We start from the raw sequence: 25,640 nt of genomic DNA, 5'->3' as shown, positions 1-25,640 counted from the left end.
TAGGAAGAAAAAATGAGGTCCAGGGTTTTTGGGACAGGTTAAAAAGGTTTTAATTATAGTATTTTTAATCATTTATTTATATTGACAGTGATACTAAATGAGTTTGGCTTCTACATTTTACTATATATCTGCTCAAAGGAATAAAGAAAACAATGGTTTTCATTTTCAAATATTTTTTTTTCACATTTCAATTTTTTTAAATTGGTGGATTGGTAAACAAAGTTTTAAAAATTGTCTGTCCATGTTATCCATAAAGAACTATCAGTCACTCATGAATGAGAGAGTGAGTGAGTGAGTTGGGTTTAACGCTGCTTTTAACAGTATTCCAGTTATATCGCGACGTGTCAGCTTAATGTGGGAGGAAAGCCCAAAGTGATGCAGGTCTCAGACGTTTACCACTTCGGTGAAACCCACGAGCACGGGTATGGTGCTGACAAACCTAGAAACATAATCGGGGCGAACCCGGATTCGAACCCACAATCATAGGTTTCTGGCGTGCCCAAGGGACACAACTCTGCACAGCGAATCGCGGTTCTTTAGACGACTGTGCCACCCGTGCCCCTTACTCATGAATGAGAGAGCAGATAAAGACACTGTTGACGAAACTACTATAATTCAAGAAACTGCAAGCAAACACAGAAATAAATGTCTAAATGTCCACACAATCCAGTTGAAGCAGTTGGCATGAAACATTGGTTTGGTTATAGACTGAGTAAATGGCACCAAAAGACAAACTCTGTAAACCATTAAATTAATGAAATTGGGTCATATACGATAATAATTAAACAAGCCCTATGCTACAATTAACTTTAAATTACTCTTGTCAACAACCATTAACAGCAAGAATAAGTCTGATCATCAAACAACATAATCACATAAAGTCCATGGACTTTAAAGTAATCACATTTCAGAATTCACACCTTGACATGAACACGTCCTTACATAATTCTTCCACAGTGAGAAGAACACAGCATTACCTATGCTGTGCCCACTGCCACACAATTTGTGATTTGTGTCACGACAAATATCTCCCCAGGCCCCACATGATATCACATATCTTGTCCCCACCCCACCTACTTCTCTGCCCCACCCCTCGTATGATCTTGAAGATCTTGTCCCCCACCCCACCTCCCTCTCTGCCCCACCCCTCGTATGATCTTGAAGATCTTGTCCCCACCCCACCTACTTCTCTGCCCCACCCCTTGTATGATCTTGAAGATCTTGTCCCCACCCCACCTACTTCTCTGCCCCACCCCTTGTATGATCTTGAAGATCTTGTCCCCAACCCACCTACTTCTCTGCCCCACCCCTCGTATGATCTTGAAGATCTTGTCCCACCCCTGATATCTCAATGTTGACTATGACATCAGTTAAGTGACTTCAAAAACGTCAGTATCCATTGTCCTTTAACGGTACCAAAAATTTCGAAATGTCTCTTCAGCCAAGTAACTGTCTTGCGAAGAGAGAGAGAGAGAGAGAGAGAGAGAGAGATATCCACTAAAAAAGCTGTTAATATGAGAGGAATGAGGAGAGAGAATATTGAGGAAGTGGAAGATAGAGAAAATGGGAGACAGAAAAGAATGAGAGAAGGAGATAGAGAATGACAGGATGACAAGAAAGAAGAATGACAGGAGAAGAAAGAAAAGAAGAAGAAAGGAAAATAAAGTGAAAAGTATGAGAATGGAGATAGAAGGAGAGTGGAAGGTCCAGGGTTCGATCCCCGGCCGCGTCATACCAAAAGACGTTAAAAGATGGTACTTGTTGTTACCCTGTCTGGCGCTTGGCATTAAAGGGCTAAAACAAGGACTGGTCAGCTCAGAGTCAGTATACTGTGTCTGAGTGGGGTATCCATGTTAAACTGCGGCATGGTATCTCAGTGAGCTAGCACTATAAATCGGCATCAGTCCGGACTAGTACAAGCAGCCACACACACACATACATGTGCATGCACGTCGCTATTTAAGTGCAATAATCTTGGATGCGACGTTAAACCCAATTTCACCTCACCTCTTCCAGGAATAGTACAAGAGGGGACATGAAGAACTGACGTTACACAGAGTACCACATTGGGAATGAAACTCCGGTCTCCGTGTGACTGCCAACACTCTTACTGCTTAGCTCCCCAATGGCACAGCTGAATCAAAGGCCTGAGTCCATGGGGGAAAAAATGCACTTTCAAGAAAGAAATAATATCTTCAGAAATCCTTATTTTTATTATACAACCCTTTTAGAGACCACTTCTTCTATTTCAGATAAATGTCACGGATATCTTCGACAAGCAGATTAATGGAATTGTCACGCCCCCGCCCCCAGATTCGACATCATGATTCATCCCCTCTTGACAAATTATTGATGAGTTGTTGGGAGCTCATTACAGACATATGACAAAACAGTTGGCAGTGTGTTGCTTTGCAAGTAATCTTCCCCAAGTGATTGAACCAGGTAACAATCCACCCTCCTCTCCATGGTTAGACTAACATATAGTCTCTGAAATGAACATATCGTACAGAAAAAAACAGTTGTTCAGTTATCTTAATAAAAATCTAATAGAAAGGGAGCCCAGTGATTCTCTTCATTTTCAGATTTAATCTAGACTTGCCAAACATTACAGACTTGCATGGGCTGTAGTTGATATAAATGTATCAGGGTCTGTAAGACAGACTACTCCATGGTATCACTGTTTCCATGCCAGTCCGTGTCAACTACACTTCAAGAGCCTCATCTTGTCTCCTGCCATCATATCACTAGGTTTCAGTGTTAACATATGGACTATTATTAGCCCAGCTTAAACAACCCAGCTTATTAGACTGGTGTTCCATTAGTTCTTGAGTGCTTCTAACTCATACACCAACAGGTTCGGCCTACACTGGAAGCCTGTGCACAGTTTCAAGTTGTCACAGGGGGCTGTTGCGTAACATTTTGTCACGACATGATACAGATCTGGGTATGTACTTCGATGGTGATGTCAAGATACATTTCTAACAAATAAAATGAATTGTAAGGATAAGAATTTATGGAAGAACAACTTCTTTATTACAATTAAGAGCGATGTTTCGGTTTAGGTATCAAGCAAGTGAGTCGGTTGATGGTTGAGACTGCCACGTCTCCATGATGACGATGAATAACTTCTTTGATAGGCATTTAGAAGTTGGAGTTCTAAGTAAGGCTAAAATTGGTTGGGGTGGGGGTCTATGGATAGTATGCTTTAGTCAACGGCTCCCCACCCCACCCCACCCCACCCCACCCAGCCCTACCTTAATAAATGACCAGTCCCAATGCTTGCATCATTTTGTATCAGTACACAACAAGTATCATAGCACAGAGTATTGTTATGCACCAGACTTTAGTGCAAGCTATTCCAGCTCTAGTAGTACAGCTGACCTGTTTGAGTCATTCACGGGGTATATATATCTCCACTCAGAAGTACACAGGTATATATATTGTAAAGAGTGTCACGTTTTTCTACTCTGCGGTACACAGGTATATATTAGGGCTGCAACGAATACACTATGAGGCGAATACGATTCGTATCATGAATATAGGGTAACGAATACGAATATTAATTCACAAATACAATAACACGTCAGAAGTTGATGTATTATTTGTCATATTCAGCATGTTCAGTGAGGCAACAACAACATGAATTATTTGACATGGTTTGTTAATTTTTAATATATTATTAATATATTATTCATTTATATACTGCACTTATCCAGGTACTAGTATCTGCTCAAATGCAACAATGACCAGTGACCACAATACTGTCAAATTAAATAGTATAAGAGTATTGTCTTTTATACATAAAATATGTTCTTATAGGTATTTTGTTATGTAAATGCATATGCTTGCATATTCATAAATATTCGATTCTAGTGGCCACGAATGACGAATTCAATTCATAAATGGATAGGGTTCCATTCACCGAATACGCGAGTGAATCGTAAGCCCTAGTATATATAGAATAAAGGGTGTCATGTTTTCTACACAGAAGTACACAGGTAAATATAGTAAAAGGTGTCATGTTTTCTACTCAGCAGTACACAGGTATATATATAGTAAAGGGTGTCATGTTTTCTACTCAGCGGTACACAGGTATATATAGTAAAGGGTGTCATGTTTTCTACACAGAAGTACACAGGTAAATATAGTAAAAGGTGTCATGTTTTCTACTCAGCAGTACACAGGTATATATATAGTAAAGGGTGTCATGTTTTCTACTCAGCGGTACACAGGTATACATAGTAAAGGGTGTCATGTTTTCAACTCAGCGGTACACAGGTATATATAGTAAAGGGTGTCATGTTTTCAACTCAGCGGTACCGTTTGGGTTGCTCGCCATCCCTGTCTACTTCCACCTACTTCAACACTCTCCTGACTCACGCAACATCTCTAAATATAACAACCTCATGCTCCTTGTACCACTAGGCCTACAACTCCTCCAATAATGTTTCTTCTGTTACTGCAGTGCTTGATCTTTCTCCACCACATAAGCCAGTATCAATAGTGTCACCCTCACTCACCTAGTCCCCATGCACCCCTCGCCTAGCACCACCTACACTAATCCCTCTACCAACACTGCCACTGCACCATACCAACATCCACACCAACATCCACACCAAGCCCCCCTAACACCATCCCCTATGCTTGTAACTATGAAAGATGCTACTGTCAAATAATATTAACAACTTCTTTTAAGTGAAACTCTATCTCCATTCTCATTCTTTTCTCTTTATTTTCCTTTCTTCTTCTTTTCTTTCTTCTCCTGTCATTCTTCTTTCCTGTCATCCTGTCATTCTCTATCTCCTTCTTTTCTCTGTCTTCCATTTCCTCAATATTCTCACTCTCCTCATTCTTGTTATATTAACAGCTTTTTTAGTGGATATCTCTCTCTCTCTCTCTCTCTCTCTCTCTCTCTCCAATAAGGAGTATACATCTATACATCTTCCTCCGCAGATCAACAAACAGCACTTGTTTAACAACACTTAGCATGCATATACAGACAACCTCACCCCGTCTCTACCCCAGTACCCCTCCTCCCTCGTACTTACCCAGAGGTGCTCCCTCCTCAGCATGTATATACAGACAACCTCACCCCGTCTCTACCCCAGTACCCCTCCCTCGTACTTACCCAGAGGTGCTCCCTCCTCAGCATGTATATACAGACAACCTCACCCCGTCTCTACCCCAGTACCCCTCCCTCGTACTTACCCAGAGGTGCTCCCTCCTCAAAGCAGCTTGATACATCCACCATTTACATGTAGTTTCTGACACACAACATACAGAGCTGGCACCCATCTAATACTGGTCCATCAGTCTTTTAACTGGAGCTGCCCATTTCACAACAAGGAAGGGAGCGCCACAAAAACACTGACCCACTTTTGGAGGCAGCTAGAGAAAATTCTAAACCGATCTGCTGTTTACAACATACAACCAGAGTCAACAGAACACTAATGAGATTTGCTGCAATTGCCAGGCTGGAATGGACTCTTCCATATGCTGCCACACCCCATCCTGACCCCCCTTTTCCATTTTCTAAATGGAATCCTCCAGCTGCCATATTCTGGTCTATTATTGGGTGAAGAGGCTAAAAATAGCGCTGTGACCTTTCCCAAGAAACAAGATGGAGTGAGCCTAGAGAGGATTGAAGAAAAAATCAATACTCCTACTGCCGCCTTGAACGCGAAACTAGTCTAATTCATGCAGCAAAGGAAACAACAACCCTTCAAATCGATCAAGAAAACTGGTCTTGGGTAAATAAGGATGGTTTCCACAGAGGCAAATGTCTCCATAACAATCATGCTGGTAAAAATAGCCGATCATTATTACAATTATGTTTCAATAAATCTATAAATAACCTGAAGTGGCTATTTCAGACCCATGTTTCAGTTCACGGGAGCAACATCTCAGGGAGTCATGTCTCCTGATAATCCCCTTCAGCATCGTATACTCCTCCATGTTTGAATTCCAGTGTCAGATCCCTATAGATAAGATACTACATCTATTACCCTGATACATATAGCCACAATCCTGCATCCCACACAGTAGACACTAACAGGTCATGTTTCACAACACTGGTAGCAATATCTCGGGAATGGATATCTTGCGCTAGAAATCAAACTGGCACCATCCTTGGACTCTTTCAAGAAACAGATTAAACCCCACCTTTTCCGAAAGCAATAATGCATTTCAAGCTTTTGAAGGCTTCACATCGTTGCTCCTGTTATGATAATTACAGATATTTTACATCTGGAGCTTACTTCACAAACTATTCGTCAAACAGCAATACAATAAATGTATACTACAAAAACAAAGTTAAGGCCCACGTGATTGTTTTATATTACTATAGTTAATCTGGCATGGAATGGCAGAATCAGTGGTCCTTGACTTTTTTTTAATAGTATATTTGTTTGTTTGTATGTTTGTTTATTGTTTAACGCCGCACTCAGCAATATTGCAGCTATATGACAGCGGTCTGTAAATAACCAGACAATCCAGTGATTGACATCATGAGCATCAATCCACGCAATTGGGATCGATGACATGCATCAACCAAGTCAGCGAGCCTTACCACCTAATCCCGTTAGTCGCCTCTTACGACAAGCATAGTCACCTTTTATGGCAAGCATGTGTTGCTGAAGATCTATTCTACCCCGGATCTTCACCGGTCTTAATAGTATATACATATATAACATGAAATAGCCAGTGCCTGTTATGAGGAATGACCAGCAATTGTAAATTGATAGTTGCAGTCCTAATGCATCTTGAAGCATCCCCACGGAATCATAAACACATTTTGAAATGAGTGAGTGAGTGAGTTGGGTTTAACACCGTTTTTAATGGTATTACAGTTATATTACAGTGTGTCAGCTTAATGTGGGAGGAAAGCCTGATGTGATGCAGGTTTCAGATGTTTACCACTTCGGTGAAACCCACGAGCACGGGTATGGTGCTGACAAACCTAGAAACATAATCGGGGCGAACCCGGATTCGAACCCACAATCATAGGTTTCTGGCGTTCCCAAACTCTGCACAGCGATCGCGGCACCTTAGACGACTGGGCCACCCGTGCCCCCCATTTTGAAATGAGTTGTCGACTGTACAAGACACAGACAAAATATCAAATAGATATTTTAAGAAAGACTAAGTACTAAGTACTAAGAGACTGCTTTCTATAATTCTATTTGATGTTATACTGTACTATGGGAGTGCTTTCTATAATTCTATTTGATGACATTTAAGGAATCAGAATTAATAACCAAAATACCTTTGACAAAAAAATATAGATCTTATTTTCTAAAATTATTTTTTAAATTGTAATGTTTAAACTTTTATTCAGTACCTCCTTCCCCTCCAACTCTCTCTCTCAACTAAACAAAGCATGGTATTCTTTCATAATATGCTTTCTTAATGCATCGAGTTTCTCTTTGAAATGGTTCATTGTAATCAGTCAAGTGTGCGAGAATGCAATGAGACGCAAAATAGCCGCGACAAGCGGCATGTTCATCTCATATTCCCATTATGTATGTTTTATTGTGAAGAACAGTTCATTCATGTGGAAGTTAAAAGATTGTCGTAATAATCAGTGACTTAAAGTATTGCAAGAGCAGTTGCAGAAAATGAAAAATTCATTTTTGAAAGAAACAATAACTGTTATGTTTAAATGTTCAGACGTTTCATCGCATTCTTGTCTTCTTTAGCCGTTTGTAGAATTGTTGATACAACAAATGACAACAGAGGGTTACACACAGAATATATATGCTACCACAGGGGACGTCATTGACGTTTCTTGGTGTTTGTAATCTACTGACGGGAAGTGGGACTGACACAATAACAGGGAGCATTGGGAGCCAGGGAGGTGGGACTGACACAATAACAGGACGCATTGGGAGCCAGGGAAGTGGGACTGACACAATAACAGGGAGCATTGGGAGCCAGGGAAGTGGGACTGACACAATAACAGGGAGCATTGGGAGCCAGGGAAGTGGGACTGACACAATAACAGGGAGCATTGGGAGCCAGGGAAGTGGGACTGACACAATAACAGGGAGCATTGGGAGCCAGGGAAATGGGACTGACACAATAACAGGGAGCATTGGGAGCCAGGGAGGTGGGACTGACACAATAACAGGAAGCATTGGGAGCCAGGGAAGTGGGACTGACACAATAACAGGGAGCCAGGGAAGTGGGACTGACACAATAACAGGGAGCATTGGGAGCCAGGGAAGTGGGACTGACACAATAACAGGGAGCATTGGGAGCCAGGGAAATGGGACTGACACAATAACAGGGAGCATTGGGAACCAGGGAAGTGGGACTGACACAATAACAGGGAGCATTGGGAGCCAGGGAAGTGGAACTGACACAATCACAGGGAGCATTGGGAGCCAGGGAAGTGGGACTGACACAATAACAGGGAGGATTGGGAGCCAGGGAAGTGGGACTGACACAATAACAGGGAGCATTGGGAGCCAGGGAAGTGGGACTGACACAATCACAGGGAGCATTGGGAGCCAGGGAAGTGGGACTGACACAATAACTGGGAGCCCTTTGAAGCTTTGGGTACTGGAGACAAAGTGTTGCAATAACCAGGAATCTTTGGAGCTAGGGATACAGGGTCGTGATCTACCCATGAATGACAAGCTACCTAGACAACAGTTCTGCACTACAGGCACCTGGTGGTGGTCAGACACGTTGACACAGATACTGTGTAACTTGGCTGAGCAGACTGCAGTAAATGTCAGTCACAAATGTTGCACTTCAGACTACAGTAGGGCAGGGTTAGCCTGTCTCCCTTAGATTTCACCTGCTACTCAGGGCAGAAATGTGCTTGCAGTTAGGAACTATTGCAAAGGGTTGGATAGATTGAGACATGTCTTCACAGATGAACTCATCTGTCTCAGTGAAGAAAAAACAAACAGTCCCACAGATAATGGACCAGTCTCCCAGATCAACAGACGAACAGTTTCACAGAGGAAGAGACTAACAAACAGTCTCCCAGATCAACAGACTGACAGTTTAACAGATGAAGAAACTGACTAACAGTCCCACAGATAATGGTCAAGTCTCCCAGATCAACAGACGGACAGTTTCACAGATGAAGAAACTGACAAACAGTCCCACAGATAATAGACAGACACTCTCACAGAGGAACTGAATGACAAATAGTCGTATGGATGAGGAGATAGACACTCTCTCAGAGGAACTGACTGACAAATAGTCGTATGGATGAGGAGATAGACACTCTCTCAGAGGAACTGACTGACAAAAAGTCGTATGGATGAGGAGATAGACACTCTCTCAGAGGAACTGACTGACAAATAGTCATATGGATGAGGAGATAGACACTCTCTCAGAGGAACTGACTGACAAAAAGTCGTATGGATGAGGAGATAGACACTCTCTCAGAGGAACTGACTGACAAAAAGTCGTATGGATGAGGAGATAGACACTCTCTCAGAGGAACTGACTGACAAATAGTCGTATGGATGAGGAGACTGATATTCTCTCAGAGGAACAGACTGACAAATAGTCCCACAGAGGAATAAGTTGACAAAGACTTACAGTCTCCAACATCAAAACAAGATCAACTCAAACTAGCACAGTGACTGGTAATTCGACATAAAATCCTGAATCCGATCTCAAACAGCATCATTACCTAAAGTAAGAAGAGTACGTGAGAAGTAGGGAGGTCAAGATCATGAATATCAAAAGATTTCTTCAAAGACATCGGACACTAATTCGAAATTTTACACCTGCATGCAAAGAGAAATAGCTGATCTGTCGTAATCCCTGAGAGAAGAATTCCTCATTTCCAAATCCTTACACGATCACTTCAAGCAGTTTACTTTAGCTGAATTCAAGCAAAGTTTAATCTCCATATTCAAATTCCACACACCTGGAATTGTGTCATAATCTTGTTTTAAAGATGGCCGACATGGTAGCTTTCCCTACGTCTGCTCCGATGGTGATATCTATTTTGTCAGTTTGCATGGACAAAATCATCATAAAATCTATCAAATACACTTCTCTATCATTCTGAACTTAGCAACAATGCTCAATTCCTAAATGCAAAAATATTTACACGCACTGAAACTTCACACTGCTCGTCGGCAGAGTCTTGTCAACTGATCTTTAAGCTGTTTGAAGATTTGTTTGCGGGGTAAATAGCGACGTTTGTAAGCTAGTGAGACTTGCCATGTCACTTTGTTTTTGCCTCCTCTTTCACAGTGTACTCAAAACAAATCGCGGATATTCCAAAAGTAAACAATTTCTTTTACAAATTTCCTATTAGAGATTATGATGGTAGTGTGTTTCATCAGCTACTAAACTTAGAAGAGGCATCTGTTTCTTAGACCTCTGTTTCCTGTGCTCCACAACAAACTGACACTGGAGTGAGATGAGATGAGATGTGTCTTGCACGACTGCAGAATGAGTGAGTAAGTGAATGTTGTTTAAGTTTCAGTACATTCCTGCTCTATCATGGTGGAGTCAAACAATCGGAGTCAATGCCAGACGACATATCATGACATAATAAGCAACATGTATATATGCTTATAATGAACTGCAATTACAACAAACAAAAACTGGTGGTCCCTTTGACGTTTTGTATAACCATAATTTACTGCAGTCCATCTGGATTGTTACTAACGGATTACTGGCTGTGTCTATCCCTGTGTCCCCATGGCCAGCAATACCGTGCAAAACTGATATCCACCTGTCGATTCTGTGTCATCGTGAGACTTACACAAGTTTACAAAGAAGAGCTTCGGAGCATTCAGGCCTTCATGCTTGGAACTTTGACAAAACCGGTCTAATCCAGGTCAATATAAACATTGTTGCTATTTCAGGCCTGCATAGAGTCAATATTTGGAGCAAGTGACCAGTCGTTTGTGTAGCAGTCAGGAATTTAACATCATATCAAACAGACAGCGAATAAACGCGAGTACCACCACAACAAACTACAAAGTGAGTGGTATGCTAGCTCATGATGTGTCACGGACAGCATAAACAACATCATCAGACCATCCGCATAAACATTTCTCAAAACACTTCCATAACCTGACAGCATAATATTATTTAATACACCTGAAAATGAAACATGTGAAAATATTCAAAAGATCTGTATAAAACTGAATCTTGTTTTGTTTGTTATTTAACGCTGCACTGTTATTATTCCAGCTATAAGACAGTGGTCTGTAAATAATCGAGTCTGAACCAGACAATCCAGTGATTGATATCATGAGCATTGATCTATGCAATTGGGATACAATGGCATGCATCCACCAAGTCAGTGAGCCTGACCACCCGATCCCGTTAGTCGCCTCTTATGACGAACACAACACCGGACCTATATTTCATGAAAGAAAACTTTAATTCAATAAACTTTACTACAATGAAAACCTGCAATATTTTAAATTATACATGAAAATTAGTTATCTCAAATTCTTCTATCACAATGAAAACCAAAAAGCACGATGATAAATAAAACAGGAAGTTGATAGATACTGGCAGGGATTTATCTAGGCCCACTCCATGGCTGATAGTCAACCCTAAGTCTGCCACAAAGGTCAGTAAATGTTCCCAAATCGGAAATATAAATTTCCCTAATCATAACATTCAACGATATGGCTTGTTTCACAGATAACAGAACCACTCATGGTATATGCTTTTTCAGAAAAGAAGAATTGAAAAATATATCAATATTCTTAACAAAATATGGTGGGTTTTTTTCACAATCTGACTGTCAAGGGCACTTGGTATAGCCTAGATAAATCCAACTGAATGAAAATTGTTAGGGATCATGAATATATTTGGGGATATTTTCACACTCAGCCTTCAGTGAGTGAGTGAGTGAGTTGGGTTTAACGCCGCTTTTAACAATATTCCAGTTATATCACGGCGTGTCAGCTTAATGTGGGAGGAAAGCCCAAAGTGATGCAGGTCTCAGACGTTTACCACTTCGGTGAAACCCACGAGCACGGGTATGGTGCTGACAAACCTAGAAACATAATTGGAGCGAACCTGGATTCGAACCCACAATCATAGGTTTCTGTCGGCCCAAGGGACGCAACTCAGCACAGCGAATCGCGGCGCCTCAGACGACTTGGCCACCCGTGCCCCCCTCAGCCTTCAGAACAAAAAATACATAATCCCCAAAATATTCATGACCTATTCAGTATTCATTTCAAAGATACACTTCTTTTATCAATATTGAAAATAAAACATTTTGAAAATAAATGTTTTTTCTCAGCAAACCAAAATTCAAGTTTTATATTTATCTTATTTTTAACAATCTGTATGTTGTTTGGCTACAAATGAAGGCAGTTCAATACATGGTATAACGAACTAGGGTGTCCCGAGATCACCTGGAATTGTACCAACGACAATGATTTGACAAGTCTGATTACACACACAGTGACACATAAACACACAAACACATGCTTCAAATCACAAACACAGAAGTTTAGAGTTTGTTGACATCGGACTGTATTAGGTATTTGAAAATATTCAGTGAACCATACTTCTATCAACCCAGAATACCCTCAAAACTCAACTCGTCCTTCCTCTTATCTACACAGAATAAATATGTCCCGGACAAGTCCATTACAAGAATAGGGGTGTGAGATTGGTGGATAACAGTATTATGTTATGTGTAAATATAGAATCCTATGGACTTCCTCAGACCAGGTTGTAAAGGATAGGGCCGTTATGAGAGCTGAGCGTGAGACTAACATGAGTATAGTTGGTTTCAGAAAACTCACCTCTGTGAATGAACCAGTTACCTGGCACTTATTTTAAGACTATCTACTGAAGGTGTATCAGCAATGTGATATCAGTAGAGCATGGAGGATTTTTTTCCTCTCTTCACAAGCCTTCCATCAATTTCTACTGACCTTGTGACCTATCTCCACAGTAATCTGTGGTCCACTACTTGCCTGTCAGTACCATGATACCTAGCTTGCTATTTACCCCAGACAATGGCGAAATGTAAAGGTCAGATCAATGGAAATCTTGTATTTTAACACAAACAGCGATCAGTTTTTTGTGATCAGATAAGCTTGGTTATGATACGAGCAGACCCGTGAAGATCCGGGGTAGAATAGGTCTTCAGCAACCCATGTTTTTTTGTAAAAGGCGACTATGCTTGTAACAGGGGACCAACAGGATCGTGTGGTCAGGCTTGCTGACTTGGTTTATGCATGTCATCGTATCCCAATTGTGTGGATCGACGCTTACGATGTCAGTCACTGGGTTGTCTGGTCCAGACTCGATTATTTACAGACCACCATCATATAGCTGGAATATTGCTGAGTGCAGCATTAAACAACAAACAACCAACTAGCTTTCACACATTGAACACACATCAGAAATGTCTATTGCTTAAGGATCCTTCAGTGCCTAGTGCCTATTGTTTAAGGCTACATCAGTGCCTATTGTTTGAGGATCCTTCAGTGCCTAGTGCCTATTAAGGCCCAGGGCATTGTGCCTATTGTTTAAGGATCCTTCAGTGCCTAGTGCCTATTAAGGCCCAGGGCATTGTGCCTATTGTTTAAGGATCCTTCAGTGCCTAGTGCCTATTAAGGTCCCGGGCCTTTAGCCTGTTGTTGCACTTCAGCAAGCCTGGCCTTATACTAACATCTAGTCTCTGAAATGAACATATTCTACAGAAAAAAAACAGTTGTTAAATTATAGTTATAGTGAGTGAGTTTGATTTTACACCGCTTTAAGCAATATTCCAGCAATATCATGGCGGGGGACACCAGAAATGGGCTTCACACATTGTACTCTGGAATCGAACCCGGGTCTTCGGCGTTACGAGCAAACGCGTTAACCACTAGGCTACCCGACCGCCCTAAATTATATTTATAAAATATAATAAAAAGAAGCCTAGAGACTTTCTTCGTTTTCAGCAGTAATCTGGACTTGCCAATTATTATAGCTTTGTACTGAACTGTCTTTACTGTACTGGGTATATTTGTTTCAGGGTCTGTATGACAGACTAGCCTGGCCTTTACTGCCTACATTGGTATGGGACTGGCTGGTGAAACAGGCTATATTTCCAGGAAGGCTGCTCCAGGCTGCCCAAGAATGTTATCTGCTTCCAGAGAAGATCTCCTCTTTTCTCTACACCATGCCGGCCCTATGACTGCCATCAGTACAAATCACACTGCATACTTCCACACTGCTATCAAGTCATCCAATCAAAACTTGTGAGGAAACTCTTGAACTTCTCACAACAAGCCTTAGTCTGTGTAGGCTACTTCCCCAAACGTGATTAAGAAACAGGAATAAGACTCACATGATTTAGTGTCAGAAATGCTCAGAGGCAAATAATATTGCAATGTGAAATACTGCAACATGGAGAGTGCATTGTGAGATATACTGCAACATACCTAAACTGTACTGTGATATATACTGCAATTAACAGACTGAATACAGTGATATATGCTGCAATATACAGAGGCTGTACTGTGATATACACTGCATTATACAGAGACTGTACTGTGATATATACTTCAATATACTGCAATATACAGAGACTGTACTGTTATATATACTGCAATATACAGAGACTGTAGTAATATATACTGCAATATACAGAGACTGTACTGTGATATATACCACAATATACACAGACTGTAGTGATACATTACTACAGTCTGTGTATTGCAATATACAGACTGTATGCCATGACAGATTAACTACAGTAATATGGAAGAATCAAATGTTCCTTAACTTCTTTTGAGGAATATTTCTCCACAGTCATTTCTTAATGCTTTTGTCCCTCGTCATCTGGACCCTCTAGATCTGCATCTCAGATAGACTATTCCTTACAAGACTGAAATAGACTGAGCCAACCACTGCAAGTCAATCACACAGATAAAGGCCATAAACTAAATATAGATGAGCTGTCTGTTATCTCTTCTAATAAACGTCCACTTTATTAAACCTACAGCTATATCTGAGTAAGGTGAGTGATCCTCGAACAGAAACATTCAAAATTAATCAATCTTGTATATGCAGGCAATCTATATATTTTATTTCCAATGGAGATAGGCCATGAGAAACTTAATCTGAACAGTAAAAACAATGCTGGTTCCAGACACAGCCAACGTGTTTGTTTGTTTTTTAATTCTGGACTCAGAAATATTCCAGCTACAGGAAAGCAGGCTGTAAATAATCGCATCTGGACAAGACAATCCAGTAAATGACATCGTGAGCATTGATCTAAGCAATTGGGATACGATAACATGCATCAACCAAGTCAGCGAGTCTGACCACCCGATCCCCTTAGTCGCCTCTTACGACAAACATAGTCACCTTTTTATGGTAAGAATGGGTTGCTGAAGACCTTTACCTCAGATCTTCACATGCATCAACCAAGTCAGCAAGTCTGACCACCTGATCCCCTTTAAGGCTTAGTCGCAAGCATAGTCACCTTTTTATGGCAAGAATAGATAGCTGAAGACCTTTACCTCAGATCTTCACATGCATCAACCAAGTCAGCAAGTCTGACCACCTGATCCCCTTAGTCGCCTCTTACGACAAACATAGTCACCTTTTTATGGTAAGAATGGGTTGCTGAAGACCTATTCTAACCCGGATCTTCACATGCATCAACAAAGTCAGCAAGTTTGACCACCTGATCTCCTTAGTCGCCTCTTACGACAAACATAGTCACCTTTTTATGGTAAGAATGGGTTGCTGAAGACCTATTCTAAGCTGGATCTTCACATGCATCAACCAAGTCAGAGAGTCTGACCACCTGATTCTTTTAGTCGCCTCAAAGATCCAAATGTTATTCCATGAACATATTCTACTCAATATTGGTAAGGAGCACCATAGTCATTTTAGTCATGTGTGGTTCTTAGCAAATGTTGAGTAGTATATGTTGAATAAAAATACTTATTTATGAGTGATAATGTGCAGTAAGTATGATTAAGTATGGATTCAATGATTATTGTATCTTTTTAGGATACCTAAGTAGGTAACCTATCAATCTTAACACAAGTATTCCTATGACGTCTTTATACAAGTAATACGTAGCCAACTTTGTACAGAGAACATGTGATCTCGTAAAGACTTCACACAGGTAGAGTATACCCGACATTGTACAGAGAACGTGTCATCTCGTAAAGACCTCACACAGGTTGAGTATACCCGACATTGTACAGAGAACATGTCATCTCGTAAAGACTTCACACAGGTAGAGTATACCCGACATTGTACAGAGAACATGCGATCTCGTAAAGACCTCACACAGGTAGAGTATACCTGACATTGTACAGAGAACATGCGATCTCGTAAAGACCTCACACAGGTAGAGTATACCCGACATTGTACAGAGAACATGCTATCTCGTAAAGACTTCACACAGGTAGAGTATACCCGACATTGTACAGAGAACGTGTGATCTCGTAAAGACTTCACACAGGTAGAGTATACCCGACATTGTACAGAGAACATGCGATCTCGTAAAGACCTCACACAGGTAGAGTATACCTGACATTGTACAGAGAACATGCGATCTCGTAAAGACTTCACACAGGTAGAGTATACCCGACATTGTACAGAAAACATGTGATCTCGTAAAGACCTCACACAGGTAGAGTATACCTGACATTGTACAGAGAACATGCGATCTCGTAAAGACTTCACACAGGTAGAGTATACCTGACATTGTACAGAAAACATGTGATCTCGTAAAGACCTCACACAGGTAGAGTATACCTGACATTGTACAGAGAACATGCAATCTCGTAAAGACTTCACACAGGTAGAATATACCCGACATTGTACAGAAAACATGCGATCTCGTAAAGACCTCACACAGGTAGAGTATACCTGACATTGTACAGAGAACATGCGATCTCGTAAAGACCTCACACAGGTAGAATATACCTGACATTGTACAGAGAACATGCGATCTCATAAAGACCTCACACAGGTAGAATATACCTGACATTGTACAGAGAACATGTGATCTCGTAAAGACCTCACACAGGTAGAATATACCCGACATTGTACAGAGAACGTGCGATCTTGTAAAGACCTCACACAGGTAGAATATACCTGACATTGTACAGAGAACATGCAATCTCGTAAAGACCTCACACAGGTAGAGTATACCTGACATTGTACAGAGAACGTGCGATCTTGTAAAGACCTCACACAGGTAGAATATACCTGACATTGTACAGAGAACATGTGATCTCGTAAAGACCTCACACAGGTAGAATATACCTGACATTGTACAGAGAACGTGCGATCTTGTAAAGACCTCACACAGGTAGAATATACCTGACATTGTACAGAGAACATGCAATCTCGTAAAGACCTCACACAGGTAGAGTATACCTGACATTGTACAGAGAACGTGCGATCTTGTAAAGACCTCACACAGGTAGAATATACCGACTTGACTCTTAACCAAGACATTTTTCAACCAAGTCAGCTGTTTTAACTCCTAATGCACTGCCTAAAAGCTTCCATCTTGAAACAGATGAGATCATTATTATTCATTGAAAGACGAATCAAAATCATGAAAAAAACACAACATACATCATTACCTTAAATTTATGGCATGATTTATGTCGAAATTTAAAGACATATCCAGAAGTCTATCGATTCCCATTTCCTGCTTGTAAAACATAAAGGATGATTGTTACCAACTTTTCTCACAGTGAAATGTATCTGACATTACTGAATTACACTTCAAAGCAGCACGAGGGAGAGAGGGAGGGAGAAAGCTGGATTTTATGCCACTCTCAGCAATATGGTTGGGGGGGGGGGGGGACTGAACCATGTAAATATGTGGGGAATTGAACACAGGCCTCCCGTGTGATGAACGCTATAACTGTCCCAAACCAGCACTGAAACAAAAACTCACCATCTCTTCTTGAGGCCTTCTACAAAATATTTTGGGGAAACATCCACCTGATCAAGTCAGAGGGTGAGTGAGGTTTAACCCCGCTTTTAGCAACATCACGACGGGTTAGACCAGAAATGGGCTTCACATATTGTACACGTGGGGATTCAAATGTGGGCCTTCAGCGTGACGAGAGAACGCTTTAACCACTAGGCTACCGCACCCCCAACTGATGAAGGAGTAAGAATATACCTGAAAAGTAGGTACGCCTATTCCAATTGAAGTTGCCAGTTCGCCTATCCCAATTGAAGTTGCCAGTTCGCCTATCCAAATTGAAGTTGCCAGTTCGCCTATCCAAATTGAAGTTGCCAGTTCGCCTATCCAAATTGAAGTTGCCAGTTCGCCTATTCAAACTGAAGTTGCCAGTTCGCCTATCCAAATTGAAGTTGCCAGTTCGCCTATCCAAATTAAAGTTGCCATTAAAAAAACTTCTCTTCTGCCGAACCTCTTTAAGTCAAGTTAATTATGCATCACAGCAAGCTATAAATAATCAAGTCAATGGTTGACGTTATGAGCAGCATGAGGAGTGACACACTGACAGCACGCAACCAAGTCACCACCACCTGATTCGCTTACACGCACAATACCCCAGAATCCCTGTGCAGCAAGACAGGAATGCCCTTGTAGCTATGGCGATGACTGTTTTGGGTGTACATGTCTGGCTGTCTAGGTGCAGCATCCTCATCAGCAGTCAGTGTGACTCATTACTACAGCAGGAAGTCCCAGCATTCATTCACAATAAATCTTACAATTGCTTACTCATGCACACCATGTTTTTTCACACGCTTTTTTAACAGTCCTATGACCATCCCTTAAACGTAATAACCCCAAAGGTCGGCATTTTCTGCTCTCTGCGTGTCATCTCACAGATACATGACATATTACAGACACAACAGATCTTTGGCATTAAGTAATATTTACACACAAAACTTTTACAAGAAAGAAAGTTGGAAAACTTTTACAAGAAAGAAAGTTGATGAGCCAAGAACATAATGGAATCTCAGTACTTGTATTACAGAACTGTAAACATTTAAATGAACTAAATCAAGCTTGCATTCCAAGAGAAACGTTTGCTCCTTGTTAATACCACATTGTCACAACATTACCATCACAATTTGTGATAACTGCTTATCATAGAAAAGTAATTCTTAACTGTCGTCTCCGATAAACAGGCAACAAATGTCAGACTGACAACGCGCTGCACCCTCCCCAGCATGAAACTGAGGTTTCAGCGAACAGCCTCAGCTGTCCGGCGGGGCCTCCTCCCGGTTCGTTGAGTTTGGCGGGATGCCCGAACTTTACCACGTCTTGGCTCCACGGTACACAACTTTACCACGTCTTCACTCCACGGTTCACAAACACATCCACAGGAGTCTATGTTGCCTATCTTGTTGCCAAGAAGACTTCTACTTTCATTTATTATTTTCCAATTAACTAAAGAGCACCAATGTACTAGTTTCTCTACACTGCCAAACATAGTCCAAAATATTTATAAGTTATTCTGTTTTTTTCACCAGAATTCTATGTCCATCTTGAAAAGTTGTAATACTGTGAAGTTCAAAAGCAGCAGAAGGCATATTCACCTTGTGACCCATTTGTGCTACTGATGTAGACTAACCCTTTGGAAACAACTTATTCATAAAACACCTTGCTTATGAATGAGTGAGTGAGTTGGATTTAAACCCGCTTTGAACAGTATTCCAGTTATATCACAGCATGTCAGCTTGATGAGGTAGCAAAGCCTAAAGTGATGCAGGTCTTAGACATTTACCACTTTTGTGAAACGGGTATGGTGCTGACAAACCTAGAAACATAATCAGGGATTCAAACGCACAGTCAAGATTTCTTGTGTGTCCAAGGGACGCAACTCTGCACAGCAAATTTCAGCGCCTTAGACAACTGGGCCAGCCATGGACGAACAGAAATGAGACATAGAATAAACTATGCATGACAAGGACATCCTCAGTGTTACCAAAGCAAGACGTGGACATCCGACTAAAATAACTAATCACAGCCAACCATACCTGCATATCCCAATAATTGACTCAATCACTATGGTTGCCCTGGGTATCTTGTTAGGTACTGTATACTCCTCTCGGTGGCCTGATGGCAAGGTCACACACGGCATAATGTTTACTACAATTCTAGGTCTCACATCAGACCATCCACATTATTTCATGCATTTCTCATCTCAAACCTCAACCAGGAAGACAGCAGGCAGGCAAGAAAAAAATTTAAAAAATCAAAAATCAAAAACTGTTTCCACTAACTGTATAACTTATTTTAAGACATTTTAAAGTTTAAAACACTTGGTACACGTCTTGAAATTATTTTATAGTGTAGGATGAGGCATTTTGCTTCAGGAACACATTTTTAATTAATATCGCTGAAGAAAGTGTGGAGTGTGAAATCGTAGGAGTATATTTTTCTTTATTAACAGGGCATCAATTTCACAGCGATGGGGAAAATTGAGATAAGAAAATTTATTATTTCAAGTAAGAATGAAAATTCAGGCTGGTGAGAGATGCGAGCAGAAAAAATAGAGCAGCTAAAGATTATAATGAAATTAGTGATATCAAGCTGTCGTTGCAGTTACATCGACACTGAAGTTGTTTGTTGTTTAACGCCGCACTCGGCAATATTCAAGCTATATGACAGCGGTCTGTAAATAATAGAGTCTGGACCACACAAATCCAGGGATTGACATCATGAGCATCAATCCACGCAATTTGGATCGATGACTTGCATCACCATGTGTGACCAAGCCTGACCATCCGATCCCTGTAGTCACCTCTTACAACAAGCATAGTCGCCTTTTACGGCAAGCATGGCTTGCTGAAGACCTATTCTACCCCGGATCTTCACGGGTTAGGCCCCGTAGTAGGTACCCTAAGCATACCTAGTCCTGCTCCATGACTGTGGGAATTTATATACAGTAAACTACGTTATTAATGAACACGTTTATAATGAACTGACGGATATAACGAACCTACTTTTTTGTCCCGATTATTTGCTGTAGTTATGCTGTATATATGCTTATAACGAACTACGGTTATTACGAACTAAAATTAGTGGTCCCTTTGCGTTCGTTATAACCGTAGTTTACTGTACATATATATTTATTTTTTTTACTAAAGCCCAAGGCAAGTCTAGATCAAACAAACCCATGTCTCGTTTCCTTCATTCCAATATGAAAACAGCACAAGAGGAATGGTTATTTTGTAAAAAAAATGTTTTCATAGACCAAGTGTTAGTCTATTAGCGTTCTCTCTTTCAGTAGTGATTATACTTATTTGACGTCATAACAATCACTGCCTTTGTAACAACCATGTATCTCTTATCCACATCAGGAAGACAAACGAGAAAATATCAGGGATATGATGAAGCTATTTATACAGTAAATGGCAAGTATTGATAATTCTGGTATCACAAATGTGGAGGCGGATTCATTCAGGACACAATTAATCATTTCATCTTCTCTTATCTGACATGGTTTATCTTGAAACTTAAACTAAGTGCCTTTGTCAGACAAAATGGGGAAACATTTCATTCAAAAATGATTAAAAAAATTAATTCATATTTTCATGAAATCAGATGTTTTTTAACAATGTATTCAATACGATAATGTAAAATTGATCTTTAAAGCCCTGTATGTGTACTGTTAGTGAAATGTAAGCTACCTCGACCAAGCCGTCACATTACCATAGTCAATGTAATAAGTGCCCAGGGCTCTCTCAAAATTAGAAACGGGGGGCGCTTAATAGAATGCAATTTAGTTAAAAAAGAGAATTGAAAGATCGTAAATTTGTGGTCTGGTGAACGCAAAAAACGATATGTGTCCGTATTTTACCCCTTAGAGATATATGTCTCTTACAAATAATACTATGCTTAGCATGCTTTGCAAATACTGCAGTGGGCGCTTATTAGAGCGGGGTGCTAATTACGTCAAATACGGTAGTTATAACATTATTGACACAAATTGAGAAATTATCAATTTCCATTGGAGAATATTCACCGAGATTTGCTTGGGGACAAATCTTGGCCCCTGTGAAAGTCCAGGTAACATCAAATGATCCAAAGACCTTTTGTCCATTATGCAAAAATGGTAATTAAGTATAAAAAAAACATCATAAAAGGGAGTGTGAGTGAGTATGGTTTTACGCCGCTTTTAGCAATATTCTAGCAATATCACGGCGGGGGACACCAGAAAGGGGCTTCACACATTGTACCCATGTCAGGAATCTAACCCCGGTCTTCGGCTTGACGAGCGAACACTTTAACCACTAGGCTACCCCACCATCCCTTCATTAGAGGAAAGTCACACAGGTAAAAAATGAGGTCAAAATCAAACAAATGATACAAGTTTAATCCCTGTTTCACCTACTCTTATCTCATTACTTTCTTTAAAGGGGGGTAGTGTTAGGGTTGGGGGGTAGGTCGTGAGCCATTGAGGTTTCCTGCCCCAGTATTTTAATTCAGGACCAACATAATCTTTAATCCTATACAAAAATCACATGTGATAATGCTTCTTTAATTCATGATTTCAACCACAGCACTTACCAATCAAAGATCGCTAAGAACATACTTCAATACAAACAACAAATTGATCATTTGTACGCTACAGATTTTAGACTCAAAACCAATACCCAAATAGCATGAAGTGTCTTATATCAAAACCTGCTGATCAATGCCGTGCATCAAAGACAATGCTTGTCGGTAAGTGGTATCCCACAAGCCTGGTTGCCATAGCTGGGTTGACTACAACAGACTTGTATATCTTTAATAGTATGAGTACAAACAAGCACGATCGCCACGTGAGTCCCCATGGGCCCATGTGCTGTGATCGTGACTGTTTTCTGTCATGCTTTCCTCGGGGCCGTTTACTTGTTAGACGTTGTACACGCAAGTCTGTATCAGAGCCGTTACTGATGCAACGATGTAGAGCGATGTGTTTACACGCACACATTGCATCGATCAGTGACCAATGTTTCTAAAAATATTACAAGCCGGTGTTGTGATGGGATAACGAACGATGGCCTCTAGACACTGGCGCATGTTTGTTTCCGACTCGTCAATAATAGACGCATATTATTCCTGGCTTATTCAAAAACAAACCTTGATATTGCGGTACGCTTCTTCCCTCAATGTCAAATCAAATGTTGTGGGTGCAAACACACTTGCCGAAATGTCCCCCATTTGAAGTAACTAATTCCGGAGACATGTTCTTCTTTAGCAACAAGACCTTCATGTCAGTTTTTACAACGATGTCATTTTGGGAACAAGATTAATAAACGATTAACAATGACATGAGCTCCATGCAAACATTCCACAGTATTCCTGCAAATTCTTCTGTCATACAAACATAAATAAAAAGCTCCTAAATGAAAACTGAACACACATTGTATTCATTCTTGCAATGTCCAAGAATTCACAACCGACAGAAATTATTTTTATTGACAAGACAGTGCCTTGCTAACCAGCAAGTATTTTCATGTAAACTGACACTGTTTACAACACTCAAACATACAGGCCAAACGATTAATACGATGAAGCCAGCAAACTGTGTTAGTCCTCAAACACGTAAAGAATGCTATATAGTTATAGATTGATATTTCATCAGTTATTATGTCCAGCCTGTAAAAACACATGAGAATCCTGTCCACAAAGCATGGCGAGTTTATCTGTGTCTAGCCTTGCTACAAGGCTGTACTTAAAAGAAAAATCCATGGATGTATAGTAATGCTATCCTCCTAGGCAAGTCTAGATATGGGAACAGTAAGGACTCGAGTCTCTTATAGGGACAACTTCTTCTCATTATTTACCTAATCTAGAAGTTATGATTTAAACTAATAATTATTGCCTTAGAGACTTGTGCAAGTCTAATCTAGGATCCATATCAACTTGATACTCTGCTTGCAATGTAAACAATGTCCTATATATAGCTTCCACAGCACCCGGCAAGGGGCCGAGTGCTAGGGCACTCTTGTTATGGGAGTCATCATGCCTGAGTCCTCCTCCTCTGATGGGATAACAGATATTTGATGAGTTGTATTATAGGTCACTATGAGCAAGAAAACAGCCTTATCACTTACCCCAACCATGGGGCATATTAGAATTTTGTTTGTTTATATAGTGGTGAATATAAACTATGAAAAAAGAGTCCTATAGAGCCTCAGAAGAGATAGGCACTTGGGCTGCTAAATGTCATCAGAAGAAGTGATTAAATGTGAAATTAATACACACAAAAGGCCCCTTCTCTGGAAAAAATAACTCAGTCTTGATAAGTATTTCTAGATAAATTAACTTCAGTAGTTTCTGAGAAAGCTTGTCCCCATTGCACACACTATGCACCAAGTAAAATATCATGGATCATGGGCCATAACTCTGTAAACAAATAATTTACAGGACCAATTTTCGAACAATCTTGACAAGTACTCTTAGATGAGCATGCAAACTTTCATAAATGTAACTTCATTAGTTTCTGAGAAAACTTGTCCCCATTTCACGCAGGTTGAAAAGCACGGAGCAAGGGCCATTAAATGAATGTACGACAGCACTTTTCAAGTTTATGGCAAACAACAACAGTCGATCAAATTTCATTTTTCTGACTTAAATATTTTTTGAGAAAATTTGTCCCCCTTGAGAAGCAGGCGGCAGACAAACAACAGAAGGACTGACAGATGGACGGATGAAAGCCGTTCCTATATTTCATTCCCATTTCATGGCGGGGGATAATAACTTGAGTCATATCATGCTGGTCCACTCAAACTCCTCAGGTCTCATGTACCACTTTCTAACAAATAAACTGGGTATGAGTAAACAAACATTAAGAGTTATTCCCCCTAGATCTATCTCATTTTGAAAATATCGTAAATATCCGGAAAATGGCGTTTCATTACGCATTTGAAATGCAAAATTACGGTTGACATGTTATAATGCCAATATTTCGGCAAATCGAGCATGGAACTTAAGAAATGTACTTTACATGTTAGCTAGGTACATTGAAAATAACAGAATGGGTTTTAGCCAATCAGAATGCGACATTCCTGTGTGAGGTAAGATTCTGTGACAGTTTACCTGTCATTCACTCCCTTACAAACAGCACAAGGTCGACAATCTCAAATTCTCAAAATCTCAAATTTTATTCCCTGTTAACGCTTCATTTTTAGACACTTCTCTTTCTGGGTAAGACTTAGTCACACGAGTCAGAACCAACTGAGCACTACCATCAACACTGGTAGCAAGCACTCACAAGCAATCAGTTGAAAAAAAGGTAGCACTGCATTTCTAAATGCCAACAAAATGTGACACTGCACCTTTGATAGACACAGTAAGCAATTAAGCAGAGATATATTTGGATGAAATTTTATATCATATTAATAAAGAAACTGCCCATGGCCTAAAAAACATCAAGTTTTAAATTACAAAATTCTAAACATGTCATAACTTGAAGCATTTCATTTATATTGATGTTTGTCTCAAATTAAAGTACAGTAACGTAAAGAAAACGGTTTGGATCATGTACACGTATACTCCCCAGGGAGCTGAGAATGAAAATCGAGTGCTCACTGATCCATTGACCGGGGTAATAATAGTGTAGCGCTATGAGCATCCACTTGGTGAATGGAATCTGGTGCAATATAAATGCACGTATTATTGATATTATTATTATTACTTGCTGAGACAGGTAATACGCTACTCAAGAAAGTTA

The 25,640-nt window shown here is 40.3% G+C and overlaps 1 protein-coding gene across 11 annotated transcripts in view; it reads right to left on the bottom strand.

Annotated features, from left to right (window-relative positions):
- The window catches only part of LOC124135050 (histone deacetylase 4-like), a 156,595-nt gene that overhangs the window by 86,097 nt on the left and 44,858 nt on the right, over positions 1 to 25,640 (bottom strand). The window contains exon 1 of one of the 11 annotated variants that reach the window (XM_046500220.2): positions 5,209 to 6,377. The exons of 9 other annotated variants lie outside the window; for them this stretch is intronic. In XM_046500220.2, coding sequence (XP_046356176.1) covers positions 5,209 to 5,251 — 43 coding nt within the window. In that variant the 5' untranslated portion in view covers positions 5,252 to 6,377. Of the gene's footprint in view, positions 1 to 5,208; positions 6,378 to 25,640 lie in introns of those variants that run through there. One more of the 11 variants, XM_048389202.1, reaches the window with a different exon arrangement.

Source organism: Haliotis rufescens, unplaced genomic scaffold (genome assembly GCF_023055435.1).
Source record: "Haliotis rufescens isolate VD_foot unplaced genomic scaffold, xgHalRufe1.0.p SCAF_10, whole genome shotgun sequence".
NCBI classification, from domain to species: Eukaryota; Metazoa; Mollusca; class Gastropoda; order Lepetellida; family Haliotidae; genus Haliotis; species Haliotis rufescens.
The sequence above is the reverse complement of the archived record's forward strand: the minus strand, read 5'-3'. Positions and strand labels throughout refer to the sequence as shown.